Source organism: Cucurbita maxima, unplaced genomic scaffold (assembly GCF_002738345.1).
Source record: "Cucurbita maxima cultivar Rimu unplaced genomic scaffold, Cmax_1.0 Cma_Scf00107, whole genome shotgun sequence".
Taxonomy (NCBI): domain Eukaryota; kingdom Viridiplantae; phylum Streptophyta; class Magnoliopsida; order Cucurbitales; family Cucurbitaceae; genus Cucurbita; species Cucurbita maxima.
The window spans coordinates 130,283-151,745 of NW_019272123.1; the positions used below are offsets into that span (position 1 = coordinate 130,283).

Consider the following 21,463-nt stretch of genomic DNA (forward strand, 5'->3'; position numbering starts at 1 on the left):
CTACGAAATGCAAAGGGGATTTAATTTAACCTTCCTATTCATTATATTTGTATCAGATCAATATTCTGCAAATTTGAACACAATCACAATGCGTGCTATATCTCTTCTGTTCTAATTACTTCAAACATTTTCTCGGATTTTCTCAGCAACCAAATTTTACATACCAAGAAGATACGGAAAAGCGAAGAGGAAAATACTTTCAAAGAACTGCAATCCTAGAATCATTATCATAAGAGAAACGAACCTCGACAATTGAGAACCGAAGAAACCATCTCGGCAACGGCGACGGAACTTTGCAAATCACTCGAGTTCATTGAGTTGCTGTTCGCGATCCATCTCGATGATGAGCGGCACAACGAGGATGAGGAATCTAGTGCCGGCTATCCAGGCGGCCTTTCCGTACATTGAATTGGCTATAGATCGAGGACTCGGACACGGAGCGCGATAACCTGGAAAAAGACACCGGCCGCGTTGTCGTTGTCGTCGTCGTCATTGTTGCTGAGCGACAATCGCTTCTTGGCATTGACCGCCATGAGAGACGTAGAGAGGAAGTTGGCTTTCGGGGGATCGAGCACCAAACCGTGCTAACAAACTTTTGGACTTGAATCTTAAAAAGCACTTTTAGTATGGTAAGAAAAATGATCAAATATTCATCTTAAAACACTTCAACCTAAAAAAAAACCACTCTTAATTGCTTTTTAATTTTTGGTGAGATTCCCATATAGATGGATAAACCCTACACACATGAATCAAAAGACCAGAGGGGAAGCCTCTCCTTAACAAAGGCATTTTAAAAACTCTACATACACAATTTAAAAACTCAGACGGGAAGCTTGAAAGAAAAAAACTAAAAAAGGAGAAGGGAAGCTCGAAAGGAAATACTCAAAAAGTAGAATATCTGCAAGTAGTATGAAAAAAACAGACATAGTTTCTAAAAGACGGAGGGCATCAAGTATTCAAGAGTTCAATCCCATTTCATACAACTACAACTTTCATACAATTTCAAACATTTGACAGCACGTTTGTAACTTGAAAACCTCATGTGACTTCATAATAGAATTTTCATTTCCTAGTTACATATGATCAAGCTCCATCGAGCGAGCCTATCTCAATGATTGAATTTATATCATCCAGTTCCTCATCAAGTGTAAAAGTTCAAACATCCAAAACTAGAGTGGTGAGCAAAAGCGATGAAGTGTTTGAACTATTAATCAATAAGTACAAAACCTCTCTTTATATACTCCAAACAAGAAAATGGCAGCTTCAGAAGACGTTCTACTTCAAGGGATTTAGATATCAATGTGTTCATTAATAGATCCCGGTCAAGATACTCACAGTTCATTTCGAAACCTTTGCACACAACCAGAGATGTATTGCAAACCCAGGGAACCGCCACTGTGAATCCTAAACCAGAACTTTCATCAGAAGAACTTCCATCTCCTGTCAGAACATCCTTGTACGCTCGACCGATTTGGGATACATACTTTCCCATTGGCAATATATGTTCAAGAACAGATGGGACAGAGCCATCAGAAGTCAAGAGATCGGAATCTGAGTGAAGATTCACCACCACAGTTCCATGTTTAGGATGAAGTCGCTTGCTGAGAGCTTCAAGAAATGTGGAATTTGGATCCCAGAGTTTGTTCGGGAATATGTCATCTCCGTCGTAAGCATCAATGAAGATCATGTCGTATAGATTGGTCGTGTTGCAGACGAAATCCTCTGCATCTAATTCGTAGAGGAAAAGTCTTTCATGGATGCCTTTCCACATGACATCGTCAATGGATTCGGGTCGGGCAAATGCACGCTCTCCTGATGCAGTCATAACTGAGAACGCTGGGAAGCCCATGGCTTGGATTGAGGCCGAGATAACAAGAGGGTCGATTTCAACTATGTCAACATTGGCACCTGAAAATAACACAAGTATTTGGAACTAGCTTCGTGATTAACCCTTTAACTTTAAAGATCCCAGTTCTATGAACAGAACAAATATATGCTTGATTTTAGAACAGATGTTACTGATAATCAGTCCTTGCCATCATTCTTCGCCATCCTCTATAATCTTGCTACTCGTAAATGACAGTGTGACACTATAAATTGTAACATTTCTAAATTTTATTCAGCTAATTCATTGTGGTGAAGGTCATTGACCAGTAATGCATCAAGTTCATAGATGAGGAAGAAAGAGAACTCTCACCTTGAATTTTACTTGCTAAAAATAGAGGCAAGCTCCCACCACCATGACCAATACATAAAATACGTAGATTTTGTTTTCCTTGGATTGCATTCAAAAGATCATACCCACAAGATGCCATAGTGGTCAACCCAACTGATATCATACTCTTTAGATCTGAAATTTTGAACAGATGAATACATTAGTCATGTTATTGTTCAAATTCCTCGTAAGAGAAGCTTAATTTGATTGGTGGAAGCAATGGTTAGCATTATTGGATCAAGTTTAGAAAATGGGGGGAAAAAATGACGAAATTACAAGGAACAGCCAAACAATGCGCCTGCTGCATGAGGAAAATTGACTCGGGTTTTGATTCCCGGTAAGCAGCCATTACTTTAGCAGTGCTTTGGCGAGTATTGTCATTGAAACGAAGCACTCGCCATTGATATCCAAGAATCCCGAACCTCTCCCCGTTCTTGCAACCAGGGCATAGCTCGGCATATCTTTGCTGAAGCCACCTACCAGTCCCTGGCCAATGAAGCCCATTCTGCATTATTTTGAAAACCAATATCTTCCTCAGGAAACCAGAAATAAAGAAGTCCTTACGAGTAACGATCAAGCTGAAACTTAAGCTATTCAAAGATTTTGAAAGAAAACGCCGCAAAAACTAGAAAAAAAAATGGAAGAACAATCACATTCGAACAAGATTACTACAAATCAAGCCGTCCTTAGATAGAGAGAGAGACTAACAGGCCTGGAGGAAGGGTATGAAAGAACAGAGACGACGCCATTTCCTTTCTCAGATGTTGAACTGAAAACAGTGCGGCCGTCGCCGTCGCCGTCGTAATCGTTCCCCCACCATTCTGAGGCGTAAAACCAGTCTCCCTCGTCCTCGATACGACGGCGAGTTTCCGCTGAAAACCGCCGAACGCCCAGCCCTCGCAAAATTCCGGCTCTACGCCACATCACTCAGGCAAATCCAGGGGCCCAGAATGAGGAATGATCGAAGAATCCATAGCCGAAGCTTGGAGTTATAAACCTCGCAAGCTTCATCGGTCTCTGCAAATTGTGTGAATTAAGGGTTTAAGCGTCTGGTTGATGGAAGCATTGTATCCTGATCTCGAATAGGCGCTATACCTAACCCGGACAAGAATATGAGGCTAAATCCGTAAATTCGTATTATATTTTCAGACTAATAATTTAAAATTGTCGGCAATGTGGATTAAAGAATATGAATAATTTTATAAAATAACCATTCTGGAAATTCGGAAAAAACTTTTTTATTTAATAATTTTAACATTTATACTTTTTAAAAAATCAATCGAAGACAGATTAGTAATAGTTTTTTTTTTTTTTTTTATATATATATAATTATAATTAATTTTCTATTTTGTGTGTAAATTAGGTTTTTAATTATAAATCTAAAATTATTAGCAAATATAGCAAAACCTTATTCAGCATGTGAAATGACGAAAAGCCCCATTAAACCTTTCAGCCCAACTTCTGGTTAGCTCTAAAATCCCGCTTCATCTTCATTTCTTGCTTTTCAAGTCGCCAACCGTCTTCCATATTTCTTCCGATTTCCTCCTTTCGGTTTTCGATTTCGTCGCTGTTGATTCTGAGGTTTTCTTCGCTGATTTCTTCTTCTTTCTGTTCATCTTCGTAATTATTACATGTTTGTTGTTTCACTGAAGTTCATCATGTTTGTTGTTTGTTCTTTTGAAGAATCGCGATTCTCAGCCATTTGAAACTGACTAACTGTGTGCTTGTAGCGAAATTGATCCCGCATTTCAGCAGCCTCGTTTGAGTGGCTTCAGCGTTAATTTTGCAGAGCTTCTCCTCTTCAAGCTCGCGTCTCCATTCCTTTACCAGAGAAGTTACTAGGCGCCATAGCTTCTGCTCTCAAGGTACGCTTTCTTCTGCTTCTGCTCTCAAAGAAAACACGATGCTAATAAATCACCTTCTGAACTACTTCAATTATCCTCCGTCTTATCTTCCATAGGTAAGGAACTGAGTTGATTCATTATTTATGATACATTTTTTTCTACCAATTGGTTTTGGTTTAGCTGCTTACCGATTCTTTATTTTTGTTGTCTTATTTGATTGTGGAATAAAAACTTCTAATGATAAACTTCCAATTGGTTTTGGTTTTGCTGCTTCCTGATTCTTTAATTTAGCTGCTTACCATTGGAAGTGAAGTGTGTATCGGCAATATTTGAAATCACACTTACAATTATTGCAGATAAACTATTAGTGACAGCAGTTTAAACGATAGACTTCACCCGGGCCGCATTCGTTGGGTTAGTTTGCTATTTTTTCTTCGCATTATACTTTCTTCCAAACATGTTTGATTGTTGTTTAATCAAATGAAAGCATTATTGATATTTAGCTATTTAATAGAAAGTGTTGCATTATTGAGGATTGTTGAGAGAGAGTCTAGTTAATTTTTAAGGAGATAATAATGAGTTTATAGACAAGGAATACATCATCAAAATTATTATGCTCAAAGTAAACAATATCATACTGAGGTTCGTAGTTCCTAACATAATATTAGAGTCATGCCGTTAATTTAGTCATGTCAATGTCAATGAAGATTTGTTATTTATGAGAATTTGAAATCAAATTCTAATTTGATTTGATTTTGAATGAAAATGCTTACAAAATGCATAAATGGCAAAGAATCTTGTTTAAAAGGAGGTGACGTAACTAATAAAATTTAGCATATTAGCATAATTTTGAAAAACAAAGAATAATAGAACTATGGTTTGGTTTATTAAAATTCTAAAACAAAAATTTTCATAACTAAACGAATGAGAAATAGAATTGGGAAGGTATGTACTATCATTAATATTCATAACCTTCAAATAAGATACAAATTATCAACTAATACTTATAAATAAGAAAAATTTAAATTAATTAAACATTGGGAATAAAATAATATACACTATAAATGAAATAATATTAATATATAATATCGAAAATATATTTCATAAATAATATACCTCAACATAAACCTTAAACCGTAGATGTAAATAAAAAGAAATAATTTTAGTTTAGGTGAAAAAATAGCCTCCATTTATTGACTAAGGTTTAGGATATAAAAAACAAGTGTCCTAATCACTTTTCGCCACCTCAAATAAGATTTCCCAGATTCTTCATACACTCCAAACAAATAGGGGAAAAAAACTGTTTCAATTGCGGGAAAATCCTCATGAAGATCAAAAAGAACTGAACCCCACCAATCAAGAAACAAAAATCTAAACCCTAAGTCCAAAAATGGACGAGAAGGAATGGGGGAGACGAAACATTGAAATTTGCGTTGGAACCCAATTTGATTCTGTTCTTAACTCAGGAGGAGCAAAAGGTAAAGGCCAATGGGGTCCGCCACTGCGAAGGTTTCAGACAAATGCGCCCTTTGGCGTTCGTTGACCCAACGATCACTTCTGATTTGATTCATTTCAATTTCTGAAAACCCCAAAAGCCGTTTCTCCCTTAACTTGGCGCACTACTCATTCTTTTCTCTCTTTGAAGACACGCATTGAACTCGTGATTTCTGGGTATCTTCTTCTTCTACTACTGCTTCCTTTTCGATGGTTCAAAATCCAACGCCCATATGCCGCATCTCTGTTCCTGAGATGAGGAAGGACCAATCGGCAAGTGGGTTTGATCTAATCTTGGTTTCTTTTTGATCTTTGTGTTCTTGCTCTTTGTGCTGATTTTTGTTGTTTTTGTTGGGCTTGCAAGTCTATCCGAAGGTGAAGGTGAGGGAGGAGAACGAGCTCGATGATCACCCTGCTGCAAATGAGCAGAAGAGAAGTTATCTGTTGTCTTTGAAAGATTTGGAATCACTATTTCTTGAAGACTTGTCGAGTTCTTCAGGTACTCTCTAGTTTCTGGGAATTGTTATAAATTTATGGGTCTGTTTCTGCTTGATCGAAGCATCTTGTGCTGTTGTCTTTGTTTCTAGTCTTTTCGTGTTATGGAAGCTGAAAATGAAAAACCAGAAGTTGACAGTCAGTTTAGGTAGATATATCATAAATTTGAAGTTTAAATGTTGATATTAGCTTATTAGCTTTCTTTTTCAGAACTACATAGAGAAAGGGCATCTTGTTCTGTTCTAGGGACACCAAACTTCAGAGCAAAAGTGTGGAGTAAGTTTCCACCAAATCTGACAGAAAATTAAGGTTCGAGTAACCTATGATTGTCATCGTCAAAAACAACTCATCCCAATTTTGATTTTGAAGATTTTTCAAAACGTACCTTTATCTTTTCTAAACGTTTCAAAAGTATCCTTGAAGTAGAAATCATATAGCTTGTTAAACACGAAACCGACATGGCAGCAACTATAACGCTTGCTTGAATTAGATATGAGAGAATAACATTCAAATACATTAGTTTTTTAGAATAACACCAATCATAACAAATGTTGAATATTTTACTCTCTGAATTTTAACCTGACGGTTTTATTGCAAAAATGTTGGTATTCACAGGAAAGGAGCATCGTGTTTCTCCATCATCCACTGCTAAAGTTCCGAAAGTTTACAGTCCTAATGTAGTAAAGCCATCCACTTCTGAATCTCAAGGTACGAAACTAACATTATATTTTCACCCCTATAAACAAAAAACAGTAGATTTTCGTTCTGTTCTGAGATACCTTTACAACTAAAATATCAGCTATGTTTGGTTTGCTAAAGCAGATAAGAGGTGTAACAAAGTCAATACTAGAGCCAGTTCAATCCCAATGCCTCGTGCCGTCCTATCTAGCCCTGGTATTTCCTATGAACTAGTCTCACTATGATTCATCTCTATGTTTATGGGCTCCTGAGCATCTTTAAGTTAATCAAAATGTGTCTCGTGAATATCATTTTATTAATTGAAGCTTTCTATTCTGTTTTTCTCCAGAAAATGATCTGATGATTGGTAAGAAAAACAGAAAAACAACAGAAAAACCATCAGTCTTGAAGAATCACAATTCAGTTCAGTCCAGACACTCACAGTGTAAGACTGTCGCTAGGCACAGTGTCAATGAAAATCCCATTTGCTTGAGGAAATCCAAGGAAGCTGTCGTCGATAGTAAATGTCGATCGTCTGGGAAGAACGGTGTGGCCTACAGGGACCACAGTTTTACGTCTAAGAAGTCTCCGTAGAAACCAGAGTCCTTGTGGTGATGCTATCATCAAGCATGTAATTAGCTTCTTCCAATAGGGGAGAAATATAAGACTCGAGTCAAGGCTTGCACTGTCTAAATGCTCAACAAGGCAAGAGGTTCCTCGTTCGTAGCATAGCTTACAGATGTTTTGAACTTGAAAACTTGAAATGAATGAAGTTCTAGTAACAGCTCGCGAATTTTTCCACTGACATAGCTATGAAACTGATCTAGACGTGCATTTTTTTTCATCACTATGTTGTTTGCAACTCAGTTTTTTCCATCTCCAGATTCAACAGCTTTAAAACACAACAGATTCTTTCAAAATGTGGGTTCGAACGATCTCCAGAAAGAAAGACGTGTCCGCTATTGTTTATCTCAACCCAACTACAACCTGGTTGTTTCTTAACTCCATTGTTCTTCATTCTTGCCAAAATCCTTTCAGCATCTTCTCGTTTCCCACTTCCCAAATACATTTCTGCTAAAATCAAATACACTCCAGAGTTATGAGGCTCCTTCTCCAGAACCTTTTCACCTGCAATCACCCCTACATCATAATTCTTATGGATTCGGCAAGCTCCTAGCAAAGCCCCCCAAACGCTCGGAGGAACTTCAATTTCCTCCATTTTCATTTCGACTAGAAAACTCAGTGCCTCGTCAATAAGCCCAAATCGCCCGAACAAATCAACTAAGCATGTATAATGCTCGCTCAATGGCTGAATAGAACATTCGTTTTTCATCAAATTGAAATAGTACCTTCCTTGTTCCACTAGACCCTTATGACTACAAGCAGACAGAACACCAATAAAGGTTATATGATTAGGTTCTATGTTAGCTAATCTCATTTTTTCAATCATTTCCAGTGCTTCTTTTCCATTTCCATGGTGAGCAAACCCACAGATAATAGAATTCCAAGAAATTACATCCCTGCTCGACATCGAACGAAACTCCATCAAAGCACAATCCATGTTCCCACATCTTGCATACATAGTAACCATAGCATTTGAGACCGAAACAATGTCACTGAATCCTGCTTTTATAACAAGTCCATGTGCTTGTCTACCAAGCTGCAAAGCTTCCAGATTGGAACAGATCGTTAGAACACTCGTAAATGTAGCTTTATCGAGACGTGGACCTAACCTTATCATTCGAGTAAAAAGCTTCAAACCTTCCTCGCCTCGGTCGTTCTCTCCTAATCCGAATATTGTAGCATTCCATATGGTTGCATCCTTATCCTGGATTGATTCAAAGATCTTCACTGCTATTCCAACTTCACCAATCCCAAAGTACCCCACGATCAAATTAGTCCATGAAACTATATTACCATATGGGGTTTTCTCAAGAACTCCATGAGTATCTTTTACCAGTCCATTCCTTATGTATGCTAGCACAATATTGTTCCATGTCTTTTGGCATTTCTCTGGCATTTCCATAAAAAGTCTCCTAGCATCGTCAACCCTTTGGCTTCCAACCAATCCATTCACTAAACCGTTCCAAGAATCAAAGTTTCGTTCAGGCATTTTCTCAAACAGCTCCTCTGCCATTTCAATCTGCCCATTCTCTATATACCCAGCCATCATGGCATTCCAAGCTCGATCATCTTTCATGGGCATGCTCTCAAAAAGCTTCCTTGCCTTATCAACGCGTCCTGCACGGGCAAGCCCCGAGATCATGATGGTCCACGACACAAGATCACGCCTGTTCATTTTGCCAAAATACTCTTCAGCCGAATCAAGTTTGTCGCAGTTTACAAGCCCTCCAATTATCAAGTTCCAAGAAATTACATCTTTCGAAGGCATTTCATCGAACAACTGTATCGCTTTCTCAAGCAACCCATTTCGAACATACCCCGCAATCATCGAATTCCAACTCACAACATCTCTAAACGGCATTACATCAAAAATATCCTTCGCATCATCAACATCCCCACATTGCATCAACCCAGCAATCACCGTATTATAAGAAAAAATATCTCGCTCTGGCATTCGACGAAACAAGCTAATCCCATCACTACGCCGCCCGTTCAAGAAGTACCCGCGAATCATCGAGTTCCAAGTCACAACATTTCGTTGAGGCATTTCGTCGAACAGTTTCTGGGCTTCTTCCACTAACCCATTTCTCATACAGTTTGAGATCTCGGAATTGAGAGGCTTTAGATTTGAAAACGTGGGTGGAGCATGACGGGCTTGCAAGCAGGAGGTGGAAGTTGAAAGCAAGATTGATGTCCTGCGATATAGAGAGAAAATCCATGTGGGTCTGAGTGCGAATGAGGGCCGAGCTACGAAGAACATTCTCCATTAGCTGCGGAAGGGAAACAGAATCGAGTGGGTAATTTGTACGGTTTTAGCGGATCATATTTCGTGTGACCGTGTGCCCAGTTTATTCTAGTTTAATATAAATATATTTTCAATACATATTTAAAAAAATAATTATTTCGGTAATATTTAAAATAAATAATATTATGTTATAAATTTTTTAATTTTTAAAGACCATAAAATTTAAATTTTTAAAAATGATATGAAACATCTTATATTTATTTGCTCATATATTGATTATATTGGAAAATAAAAATTTTAAAATAACTATTTCTTTTGAATAATAAATGAGAAAAATTATCTGAATAACACTAATCCTTTCAAATTATCTATAAAAATTTCTGTACCCAATGTTTATAAAAATAAATGAAGAATTTTATCGAAATAAAAAAAATTAAATAAGTGACTGAGATGAGAGGAGTAAGACTTTTTCATCTCAGCTCCATAAACATGTAAGAGAATGAAATTGACAGAGCTAGAGCTGAAGTTAGGATACTATTTAGTGTTGGATGATGAAAGTCTCACGTCGGCTAATTTAGGGAATGATCATGAGTTTATAAGTGAAGAATACTAATTCCATTAATATGAGGCATAGCTTATGATATCATACCATTGTGGAGAGTGGTCTTCCTCTAACATTTAGCTCTAAAAATAATATCTTCTAAAAAGGAAGAAGTTAATATTTGATAATAAAATAATGGTAATAAGAGTGGATATACTTATCCAAATGGGGATTTAACATAATCTCACCATTTGCCACCAAGCCATGTCCGCTGGACAACTGAGAGACACTTTTCTGTGAGAAAGGGCGCCATCGCCTTCCACTCTCCACCGATGCTACCCATCTCCTCCCTATCAAATTCTCCCACCATGGCCACCGTCGCCGCCGGAGCCTCCCTTTTCATCACCAAGCGCTGGCTCTCTGATGCTCTCCTTGCAACCCCATCAGCCCTAATGTTTCCCATCTTGTCCGGCTCTCTTGCCATTGAATCGGCCCCGCTTAGAGCTTTCTCGGAGAGGTGGCGGCCGGCTCTGGGAATATCCGCCGCCGTTGTGCAGAGAAAGGCGGCTGTGACATTTGGGGTTGAAGAGGGTGTGGCGGATGAGACGGCGGAGGAGGGAGAAGGGCAAGCGGTGGACGGTGGTTCTCCAGTGGAATCCGGGAAAACGAAGCTGTATTTTGGGAATTTGCCTTACAGTGTTGATAGTTCACAGCTTGCTGACATTGTTCAGGATTATGGGGTCGCCGAGCTCATTGAGGTAGATTGCCTGCAAATGTCACTGATTAGTTTCTACGTTGAATTCTAATTCATGATTTCATTTATATTCATTGGCATTATATGAAAACTTTGCTTCGAAGTCAAGCTCACAAGAGATCTAGTTCATCTTTAGGGTATCGAATCTAGATGTTTTCGAAGAAAATACCTCAAAACTTTGTGGTCATCTTGTTAGGAATCACGAACCTCCACAATGGTATGATATTGTTCACTTTGTGCATTAGCACTCATGGCTTTGCTTTTGGTTTCTCCAAAAGGCCTCATACCAATGGAGATATATCCCTTATAAACTCATAATCAACCCCTTAATTAGCTGACGTGGGACTCCTCTCCCAACAATTCTCCCCTCGAATAAAGTACACCATAGAGCCTCCCTTGAGGCCTATGGAGCCCTCGAACAGCCTCCTCATAATCGAGGCTTGACTCCTTCTTTGGAGGCCTCGAAGAAAGTACATCATTTGTTCGTCACTTTTGACTACACTTTCAAGACTCACAATTTTTTTGTTCGACATTTAAGGATTCTATTGACATGATCAAGTTAAGGGCATGACTTTGATACTATGTTAGGAATCATGAACCTCTACAATGGTATGATATTGTCCAGTTTGAGCATTATCTCTCATGGCTTTGCTTTTGATTTTCCCAAAGGGCCTCATAACAACGGAGAAGTATTCCTTACTTATAAACCCATGAGCGACCCCTTAATTAGCCAATGTGGGACTCCTCTCACAACAATCCTCAACACATCTATCCTAGATCCTACCAACTTATTGAAATGTTGCAGGTTTAGGCAATCGTTTCATACTTTGAGATGCTTGTAATTAGTTCAAATATCCACAGAGAACCCACTGGCTAGGTTTGATATTGAAGTGGCAACTATATGTTGATCCAATGTGCTATTCCTTTTTTAACCAAATTGTTGAAGCAGTATGAGACCTACAATGGTGGGTTTCATGGAATGAAAGCATTGTAGCAGGGTATGATTCTGTTACTAAAGTGCCACAGTGCCAAGATGATATCCAATATATTATTTATTTGAAGAATTGGTCCTTTGTTTGTACAACTTTGTGGGGTTGTATGCTTAAATAGCTGCTAACCTTCATTTACCTTCCTTATTACTCAAATTCGAGCTCAAAACATTTACCATAATTTACCACCGTGGATTAATCTAGTGGTCATAAGGAACCGAAGAAAAAGTGAATGGAGAAGGAATGGATTTGAATCAAACAGCCCAAGCCCACCGCTAGCAGATATCGTCCATTTTAGGCTTTTTCTTCCGGACTTCCCTTCAAAGTTTTTTAAAACGCATCTGCTAGGGAGAGGTTTTCACACCCTTATAAAGAATGTTTTGTTCTCCTCCCCAATTGAGATCTCACAGGACACCCCCTTTGGGGCTTAGCATTCTCGCCGACACTCATTCCCTTCTCCAATCGATATGGGACCCCCCAATCCACCCCCTTCGGGGCCCAGCGTCCTTGCTAGCATACCGCCTCGTGTCCATCCCCTTCGGGGCTCCGCCTCCTTGTAGACACATCGCTCGATGTCTGGCTCTGTTACCAACTATAATAGCCCAAGCCCACCGCTAACAAATATTATTCTCTTCAGGCTTTCCCTTTCGGGCTTCCCCTCAAGGTTTTTAAAACACATCTGCTAGGGAGAGATTTCCACACCCTTATAAAGAATGTTTCGTTCTCCTCCCGAACCGATGTGGGATTTCACATGATCCTCCTAAAATTGAACATACAAGTTTTCTAAATGACCAAATGCACAAGGCTAGGCTATCTTTTTGTGAGATTAGTTGCAACGTGCATAAGCTAATTTGGACGCTCACGATACTTTTTTAAAGAAAACCCCATTGAACTTTACGAAAGTTCCAATGTTCAGGTCTACATTTGTCCTTAAAACAGAATTCTCAACAGTCTGCATTCATTCTCTACTTTAAACTAAATAGTCAAGAGCATATTTTCATATTAAATCCCTCGTTCCTGAGGAGTCACTAATCAATTCATACGGTATAAGGTTCTTTATGACAGGAGTACTGGAAAAAGTAGAGGATTCGCATTTGTAACCATGAGCAGCATTGAAGATTGCAATAAAGTCATCGAAAATCTGGATGGAACTGTGAGAATTTTTCTCTCTTACTTTCATTTTTTCCTCTATGTTGCTATATCTATCCTGATATAATTGGAACTATTGGACTCTGATGCTAAATACGAGTATCACTTATATTCAGGCTTACATGGGCAGACTATTGAGGGTTAATTTCTCAGACAAACCTAAGCCTAAGGGACTTCTTTATCCAGATTCTGAGTATGAACTTTATGTCAGTAACTTATCCTGGTCAGTAACATCTGAAAGTTTGGCACAAGCATTTCAAGAATATGGAAATGTGGTCGGAGCAAGGGTCATCTACGATGACGAGACCGGAAAGTCACGTGGATATGGCTTTGTATCTTATTCAACAAAATCAGAGATGGAAACAGCTCTTGAAGTTTGTAATGAATTGGTACGAATCTTTCTTAGTTCTTATGTATCTTTCTGTTCACATTGTTATTATATCACTTCCTTTCGTGTAGCTCAATTGTGTCTGTTTTTTCGAGTTCTTAGGAACTTGAAGGCAGGGTAATACGTGTTAGCTTAGCTAAAGGAAAACAAGCTCAGGGGTAAATATCAGCATACAATGACTAAACAAGAAACAGGAAAGAATTTCTACCTAGCTGTTACTGAACGAACCGCACGTGACTGACTGTATCTTCTCTCTTTTTCGTATACATCCTGTCTCCCACTTCAATACGTTACGAGCGAATCTCAATGGGAATAGTATGTTCGGTTTCCAGCTATCATTGTAGAGATATCATGTGAATCCTGATTCAAACTGATGATCATCAGACAAGATTTAAAAAATGGTTGTAGCAATGAATAAGAAGGAAATAGGAATGAATTTCTACCTTGCTGTAGCTGGTTGAACTCTGCAAGCAATTGAAGTTTCTTTCTCATCTGTTGCTGTATGTATTTCATTTACTCATATCTCAATCCTATACTTCACAATTGAAACTATTAGTGAGAATGTCATTTGATGGCCTCTTAATGAAGTGGGAGACCTATAGCAGGGACTAAGGAGTGATCCTTGAAACAGATAAACTCCATACTAGAAGAAAATGGAAGTCTGTCACCAGTCACCTGAGGCGGGTGTAAAAGCTCCAAGTCCACCGCTAGTAGATATTATCTGCTTTGACTTGTTATATATCGTGGTTAGCCTCACGATTTTAAAACGTTTGTTAAGGAGAGGTTTTTATATCCTTATAAGGAATGTTTCGTTCTTCTCTCTTGCCGATATGTGATCTCACAATCTACCCTCCTTGGGGTCCTAACGTTCCTGCTGTTACACTGCTAGCAAATATTGTCCATTTTAACCCAAAAGAATTGCTAGATCTTGAGTAGAGTTTGATGTTCTTACCTATAGCAATCTCAATGAACAATAAGAAACACCATATTAATGAACCTGATCACCAAGAACCCACAAAATACACTCAAAGCTGAAAAACAAAACCAGCCCACGTACTAAAAACTCAAAAACTTATCTTTGAGGACTTTCTTCAAACACTTGGTGTGCACCCCACTAAACAAACCTAATCCTCCAGTGATTTCTTAGCTCATTAAGGGAGAAAAGAAAAGGTTTGACTGTAGGGCAGTGGGCAGGCAGTGATGAGCGCAAGAAATGCAAACTCAGGCAGTATTGTGCTGCACCATGTTTCCCAAAACTGAAAAAAAAGCGACCGAGAGACACAAAAAGATATTCAAACCGAGATTTTTTTCACTAAAATCTTATCAGGTTCAAAAAAATTAATCATATTTAACTCCTACCATTTGGGTTGGGTTGATCGGGTTCAATGTATACCCCTATGAAATTGGTCAGGTCTTCTATTCGTTTTAAAAGTGCCAAATACCAATGGTTAATGATGATAGGAAAAAAATTAAAAGGTTAATAAAAAAAGGTTGGTTTAATTCATTGACTTCATATGTTTCAGAAATGGAAACAAAAGAACATAGAAATAGACATTTTGGAAAAAGAAAAAAAAAAAAGCATTTTGATTTTCCCACCCCTTTCCTTTTCATTTCATTTATTTATTTATTTATTTTCAAAAGTTTTTTCCATTTGATTTAATTACCCAATTGATTGAAAATTAATAGAATCCAAAGAAATATGGACCCAATGATCTGATGATGCAATCTCTAAGAACGGCTGAGCTTTCAGAGAAACGCAAACACCTCGAAACCCAAATAATCATAAGAAAAATAAACAAAAATCAGTGGCGGAGAAGAAGAATATTCCCTGTGAATTTATCCCGAGCTCTCTCTCGCCCGCTGTATCGCTTAAACCCTTGCGTTCTTTCGCTCTCTGCTGCTCTCTTTCTCTGTATATCTCTCTAAATCTCTGTATTTTTTCATGTGTTTTTGAATTTATCTGTGATGGTTTCGATAGATGAAAATGAATCTGAAATGGGTTTTGTTTTTGTAGATCTAAGATTTTGATTGTGGGACTTGTTCTTGTTTCTTCTCGATTTTTAGGGTTTAAGGGTTTCGATCAAATGGGGACGCCCTTTCACATTCCGGTCACTGCCGCTCAGGTTTTGTTTATTTCCTTCTTTGTTCTTCTGTTTGGGCATTTGGGGGTTGTTTCCTTGCAGAAATTTGATGTGGGGTTTGGCTGGTTTAGGTGGGAACGTACTTTGTTGGGCAGTACTATCAGGTTCTTCAGCAGCAACCTGACTTTGTTCATCAGTTTTATTCTGATGCGAGTACCATGCTTCGTGTTGATGGCCATTTCAGGGAGTCCGCCACTGCAATGCTGGTATTTTTCCTTTTTCCTTTTGGTTCATTGTTCTTAACTGAAGTTTTTGAATTCTGTGCACAATGTGAGCGTTACATTTTGTGAGTGCATAATGTGTTTGTGTGTGGGCTTGTTTTGATTTTTCATATTGGTGTTCTTTCTCTCAATAAAGGAATGTAAGTGTTCTTTCATTTTTCCGGTATTTTAGGATGAATTCGACTGTGATTGAACTATGTTACGGTCTCTTTTCTTGTTCGTTATTCTTTCATGGGTAAATTCAGTTATTGTTCGTTGTTCTTTCACTATAAACTAGGTTAATGTGTCTCTTGGTCCTTTCTCCTTCACTGCTGCAAAGTAAAGACTTAGAAAGATTAATGATAGTTTACGAACTTCACTCGTTCACCTAAACCTAATTGAACCTATTTATTCTTGAATTGTAAACTCGGTCTCATTGCTATTTGACTCGGCTGTAAAGGTTCTTTCTCCTATACTCCTCGTGTTCTTCCCTTCCTTTAGATTCATTTCACTGGAAACAAGATTCATTCGACTCAACCTTAAACCTTTTCCTTCAAACACTTGGTAAACACCAGCTTATGTTTTTTTGTACGCCATGTAGTGGTTGATGACTTATTTTTCATTGTGTTAGACAATACATAATTTAGTAGATTCATTTCATGGCATATTTCTTCTTATGATTCATATAGTTTGTGTTTGCTGTTTAATCTGCAGCAAATCCATGCTCTTGTGATGTCGCTTAGTTATACCGGGGTTGAGATCAAGACAGCACATTCATTAGAATCATGGAATGGTGGTGTTCTTGTGATGGTTTCTGGATCTGTTCAAATGAAGAATTTCAATCAAATGAGAAAATTTGTGCAAACTTTTTTTCTTGCACCCCAAGAGAAAGGCTATTTTGTTCTGAATGATATCTTTCACTTTGTTGATGAGGAGCCAGTGCACCATTATCCAGCACTCTTATTAAGTCAGAGCAATCTTGATTCCACCTTGAATGCTCCAACCACAGCTCCAGAGACAGGTTTGATTTATTAATCACATGGGGGAGCTAATTTGTTTGCTTCTCTTGATGTATTGGATTCTAGAACACAACCTTTGAGTAATCATCATTAAAACTTGTAACGACCTAAGCCCACCGTTAGCAGATATTGTCCTCTTTGTGCTTTCCCTTTCGGGCTTCCTCTCAAGGTTTTTAAAACGCGTCTGCTAGGAGAGGTTTCCACATCCTTATAGAGGTGTTTCGTTCTCCTCCCCAACCGATGTGGGATCTCACAATCCACCCCCCTTCAGGGCCTAGCATCCTCGCTAGCACTCGTTCCTTTCTCCAATCGATGTGGGACCCCCACCGAATCCACCCTCCTTCGGGGCCAATCGTCCTTGCTGGCACATCACCTCATGTCTATCCCCCTTTGGAGAACAACCTCCTCGTTGGCACATCACCTAGTGTCTGGCTCTGATACCATTTGTAATGGCCTAAACTCACCTCTAGCAGATATTGTCTTCATTGGGCTTTCCCTTTCGGGCTTCCCCTCAAGGTTCTTAAAACACGTCTGCTAGGGAGAGGTTTCCACACCCTTATAGAGGATGTTTCCTTCTCCTCTCCAACCGATGTGGGATCTCACAATCCACCCCCCTTCAGGGCTTAGTGTCCTCACAAGCACTCGTTCCTTTCTCCAATCGATGTGGGAACCCCACCAAATCCACCCCCCTTCGGAGCCCAGCGTCCTTGTTGGCACATCACCTCGTGTCTACACCCCTTTGAGGAACAGCTTCCTTGCTGGCACATCACCCAGTGTTTGGCTCTGTTACCATTTGTAACGGCCTAAGCTCACCGCTAGCAGATATTGTCCTCTTTGGGAACCTTTCAGGCTTCCTCTCAAGGTTTTTAAAACGTGTCTGCTAAGGAGAGGTTTTCACCACTCTTATAAAGTGTGCTTCGTTCTCCTCCCCAACCGATGTGGGATTTCACAAAACTATTTTGTTGTTCATACTATTGAGGTGTTCTGTTAAATTTTCTTTGATTAAACTTGGTTCTTTGGATTATCTTTTGATTTCCCTTTTTGGTTCTGGCTTGGAGTCTCCCATGGAGTCGATTTGATACCGAGTTTTTTCTGAATGAAGTTAAATTCTTGTTGTAGTGCCCAATTACTCACTGAATGGTGCAGTCCAGGCCCCGCGAGAGTTTGCAACCCCGGTTGTCAAAGAAAATGGTCACGTCGATAACTGTAAGTTTGTCGAGCAGCAACTGCAGCAAGTTCCCGAGCCAAAAAGCATTATAGAGGAAAGTACAGCAGACGTAAATTCTATCCATCAGAATGCACCAACTGTTTCACCAGATCCTTCCCCTGTTTCTGTTGAAGAACATGCTGAGGAGCCCCAAAAGCAAACATATGCTTCAATCGTAAGCTTTGACATTAACAATCAATTCACCAAAGATTTAAACATATGCAGCATTTGATGGAACTGACTTCATTTATTCTAATTTCTTTAGCTTCGAGTTGCTAAAGGACAAGATGCGCCCGCTTCCATTGCTGCTTCTCAGTATCCAGTTAGTAAGAGCACACCATCTGCTTCAGAGAAAAACTACACTCCACCGTCCACTGCCCAGCAATTAACTACAGCTCTCCAAAATAACTCCGAACGGGAACAGACAGGAGGCGAGTTCCCTTCTGTTGATGATGAAGGTTAGCAATGTCGTATTGATCATTATTCGGGTCTTTAGCTATTTCTATGTGAATTATAATCATTTTTAACCTCTATGTATGAAGGTGAAATAAAGTCTGTTTATGTAAGAAACTTGCCATCCACTGTGTCTGCTTCAGAAGTTGAGGAGGAATTCAAGCACTTTGGAAAACTCAGTTCTGATGGGGTGGTTATTAGGAGCCGCAAGGTCTACATTCTTTTTTTTTTTTTTTTTATCTTTCAGTGTATTTCACGATGCCTGTCTTGAATTACTCGATGCCTGACTAACTCGTGATTTCCAGGATGTTGGTTTTTGCTATGCATTTGTCGAATTTGAAGACGTCACTGGCGTCCAAAACGCTATCAAGGTTGGTTTGCTTCACTTGAAATCCTTGGAACTTAGTGTTTTCTTATTCTTTCTTTTTAGATTGAACTTTTACTTTTTGCTTTAAAAACATTTTGGGTTTCAATCTTTCATCCCCCTCCTACACCAATTTTGTTTTAGAAGGATAGTGCCCAAAAACGTTGTAACAGCCCAAGCTCACCGCTGGTAGACATTGTCCTTTTTGGGCTTTCCCTTCCAGACTTCCCCTCAAGGTTTTAAAACGCGTCTGTTAAGAAGATGTTTTCACACCCTTATAAAGAATGTATCATTCCCCTCTCCAACTAATGTGGGATCTCACAATTCACCCCCTTGGGGGATAGCGTCCTCGCTGACACACTACCGGGTGTCTGACTCTAATACCATTTGTAACAACTCAAGCCCACAATAGATATTGTCCTCTTTGGGTTTTCCATTCTAGGCTTCTCTTCAAGGTTTTAAAATGCATCTGTTAAGGAGAAGTTTCCATACCCTTATAAAAAATGTTTTGCTCCCCTTTCCAACCAACATGGGATCTCACGAACATCTATCCATAATTTTTTGAACTAAAAACTTGCCTGATCAACCCTTACCTTATTAGATTTCTTTTTGATAACCCACCTCATAGATTCTGATTAGCAGTTCTTTTTTCCTCTTTCCAGGCAGGTACTGCTCAGGTTGCTGCCACCTCATAGATTCTGATTAGCAGTTCTTTTTTCCTCTTTCCAGGCAGGTACTGCTCAGGTTGCTGGGCGTCAAGTATACATCGAGGAGCGGAGAGCGAACAGCAACGTCCCACACCAAGGAGGAAGTATGCATTCTTTCACAATGTATCTCTTTAGAATTTTGATGTTGATAGTCATATCTTCCAATTCAAAGTACATGCATCTACCCTGATATGATAGACCATTTGATGGCTTTGCTGATAGCTTTATAACAACCCAAACCCACAGCTGCTTTGATCTGTTATGTATGGCCATCAGCCTGACTATTTTAAAATGCATCTGTTAGGGAAAGGTTTCCCACACCCTTATAAGGGATGCTTCGTTCCCCTCTTCATTTATCGGGACATCACAATCCACCCCCTTGGGGGCCTAACGTCTTCGCTGGCACCTCATCTAGTGTTTGGCTTTGATACCATTTGTAACAGCCACTTAAAACACAGTGGGCTTAGGCAGATGTGGATTGTGAGGATCCACATCGATTGGAGAGGGAAACGAAACATATTCTTATAAGGGTGTGGAAACTTCTCCCTAACATATGCGTTTTAAAACTGCGAGGCTAACGGTGACATGTAATGGGCCAAAGCGGACAATATCTACTAGCAGTAAGCTTGAGCTGTTATATGTTTTGTCCATCTGCTACTTACGAACCAACGTGTGGAACGACATATTCAGCTTTAGTTTTGAATTCCTTATTTGAACTGGCTTTCATTCCTTGGCTACACTATTGAATTATGAGCAGGAAGGGGTGGTAGAGGAAGAGGTAGCTATCACACAGAGTCTTCTAGGGGGCATCATTCTAGCTCTTGGAGTTACAATATGGGAGTTCGAGACGGAAGCGACCGTGAGTATATCAGACCGAGAGGCAACGGCTTCTATCGACCTACTACTCGACAGGACAAAGTGAACCACAGCCATCAAGTATCAAGAAATGGAGAAAGTCCATCAGAGTCATCATAGCTCGTTTAGCAAAGCAACAGTTTTGGTTCTAGCATTATCAACAGAGGCACACTCACATTACCACATTGAAGAATAATTTGAGTCAGTTTAAGCTAATATTATTTGTCTAAGCGAATATGAATTGCATCATTATTTTTTCCATTGGGTTTCTTGATTTAAACAACATTTCATGAAACTCACTGCATTTCCTCGTTGTTTTAAATATAATCAAATTTTGTCTCTACCTCTCGTGTTCATACTCGTTATTATATGATATTTGAATCGAAAAGTTTAAATTTTCATACCTCATTTCTTATACTAAAATAGCCTATGTTGTGTTCATAACCGTCGTCTCTTTCCCCGTCGGCGTTTTTTTGGATCAGATTCCGTACGAGCAACTTCACCTCATTTACTCACTCAACCGCATTTTTGTAATGCCCCTTTTCTCTTCCTCTGCTGATCTCTTCCATGATTAAATTTCATGCATTGCATTTTGTGTTGTATTTCTGCATAGCTCTGGGTCTCTGTTTCTTTGTTATGCTTTGTCTGGATTGTGTCGTATTTGTTGTATCATTTGTTGAGAATTGTTGGAATAGGAGTCCCACATCTACTAATTAAGGGATTGATCATAGGTTTGTAAGTAAGAAATACATCTCTATTGGTATGAGCCATTTTCGGAAAGCAAAAAAACAAGTCATGAGAGCTTAGGTTCAAAGTGGACAATATCATACCATTATGGAAGGTCGTGATTTCTAATATGGTGTTAGAGTTATGCCTTTAACTTAGTTATGTCAATAGAATCATCAAGTGTCGAACAAAGGGTATATTTTGTTTGAGAACTCCAACCAAACTGACCGAATTAGTTGTCTTTGTTAAATTGATAGATCCAATTTCTTGGAGTTAACAGGGAATATTGATTAGAGTTTTGCTAGTCCTGACTTATCTTTTATCATGTGAAGCATCAAAAGTTGAGTGAGATTGTTCCTAGGATTATTCGTCATG

The 21,463-nt window shown here is 39.0% G+C and overlaps 4 protein-coding genes across 10 annotated transcripts; 2 read left to right on the plus strand and 2 right to left on the minus strand.

Annotated features, from left to right (window-relative positions):
* Positions 1-17: 17 nt before the first annotated feature.
* On the minus strand, positions 18-3,255 carry LOC111473203. Of its 2 annotated transcripts, XM_023118765.1 has the most exons (5): positions 2,924-3,255; positions 2,492-2,720; positions 2,198-2,350; positions 1,337-1,908; positions 18-609 (listed from the first exon to the last, which is right to left on the minus strand). In XM_023118765.1, exons 1-5 carry the CDS (start codon positions 3,137-3,139, stop codon positions 490-492), a joined length of 1,290 nt encoding a protein of 429 aa, XP_022974533.1. In that variant the 5' UTR covers positions 3,140-3,255; the 3' UTR covers positions 18-489. The 2 variants fall into 2 exon arrangements, with proteins under 2 accessions (XP_022974533.1, XP_022974532.1); XM_023118764.1 differs by lacking the exon at positions 18-609 and having other exon boundaries at positions 1,046-1,908.
* Positions 3,256-5,272: 2,017 nt separating this feature from the next.
* Positions 5,273-7,528, plus strand: LOC111473205. 6 transcript variants are annotated; one of them, XR_002715600.1, is made up of 7 exons: positions 5,273-5,830; positions 5,918-6,052; positions 6,259-6,324; positions 6,664-6,756; positions 6,848-6,942; positions 7,076-7,271; positions 7,318-7,508. XR_002715600.1 is itself a non-coding variant. In XM_023118768.1 (7 exons), the coding sequence occupies exons 1-7, from the start codon at positions 5,764-5,766 to the stop codon at positions 7,376-7,378; spliced, it is 693 nt and encodes a 230-aa protein (XP_022974536.1). In that variant the 5' UTR covers positions 5,358-5,763; the 3' UTR covers positions 7,379-7,528. The 6 variants fall into 6 exon arrangements, 5 of the variants coding, with proteins under 5 accessions (XP_022974538.1, XP_022974536.1, XP_022974539.1 ...); XM_023118768.1 differs by having other exon boundaries at positions 5,358-5,830; positions 6,868-6,942; positions 7,318-7,528; XM_023118769.1 differs by having other exon boundaries at positions 5,371-5,830; positions 6,871-6,942; positions 7,318-7,528.
* Positions 7,510-9,661, minus strand: LOC111473202 (pentatricopeptide repeat-containing protein At4g02750-like). The gene has a single exon (XM_023118763.1). The coding sequence runs from the start codon at positions 9,608-9,610 to the stop codon at positions 7,574-7,576; it is 2,037 nt and encodes a 678-aa protein (XP_022974531.1). The 5' UTR covers positions 9,611-9,661; the 3' UTR covers positions 7,510-7,573.
* A 735-nt stretch (positions 9,662-10,396) lies between these two features.
* Positions 10,397-20,705, plus strand: LOC111473207 (putative G3BP-like protein). The gene is given in 14 exon segments (XM_023118773.1): positions 10,397-10,894; positions 12,931-13,032; positions 13,145-13,417; positions 13,519-13,542; positions 15,629-15,763; positions 16,472-16,778; positions 17,896-18,158; positions 18,249-18,441; positions 18,526-18,647; positions 18,742-18,807; positions 19,530-19,611; positions 20,265-20,366; positions 20,420-20,506; positions 20,509-20,705. Coding segments are annotated over 14 exon segments (2,232 nt in total). The 5' UTR covers positions 10,397-10,468; the 3' UTR covers positions 20,559-20,705.
* The last annotated feature ends 758 nt before the right edge of the window (positions 20,706-21,463 follow it).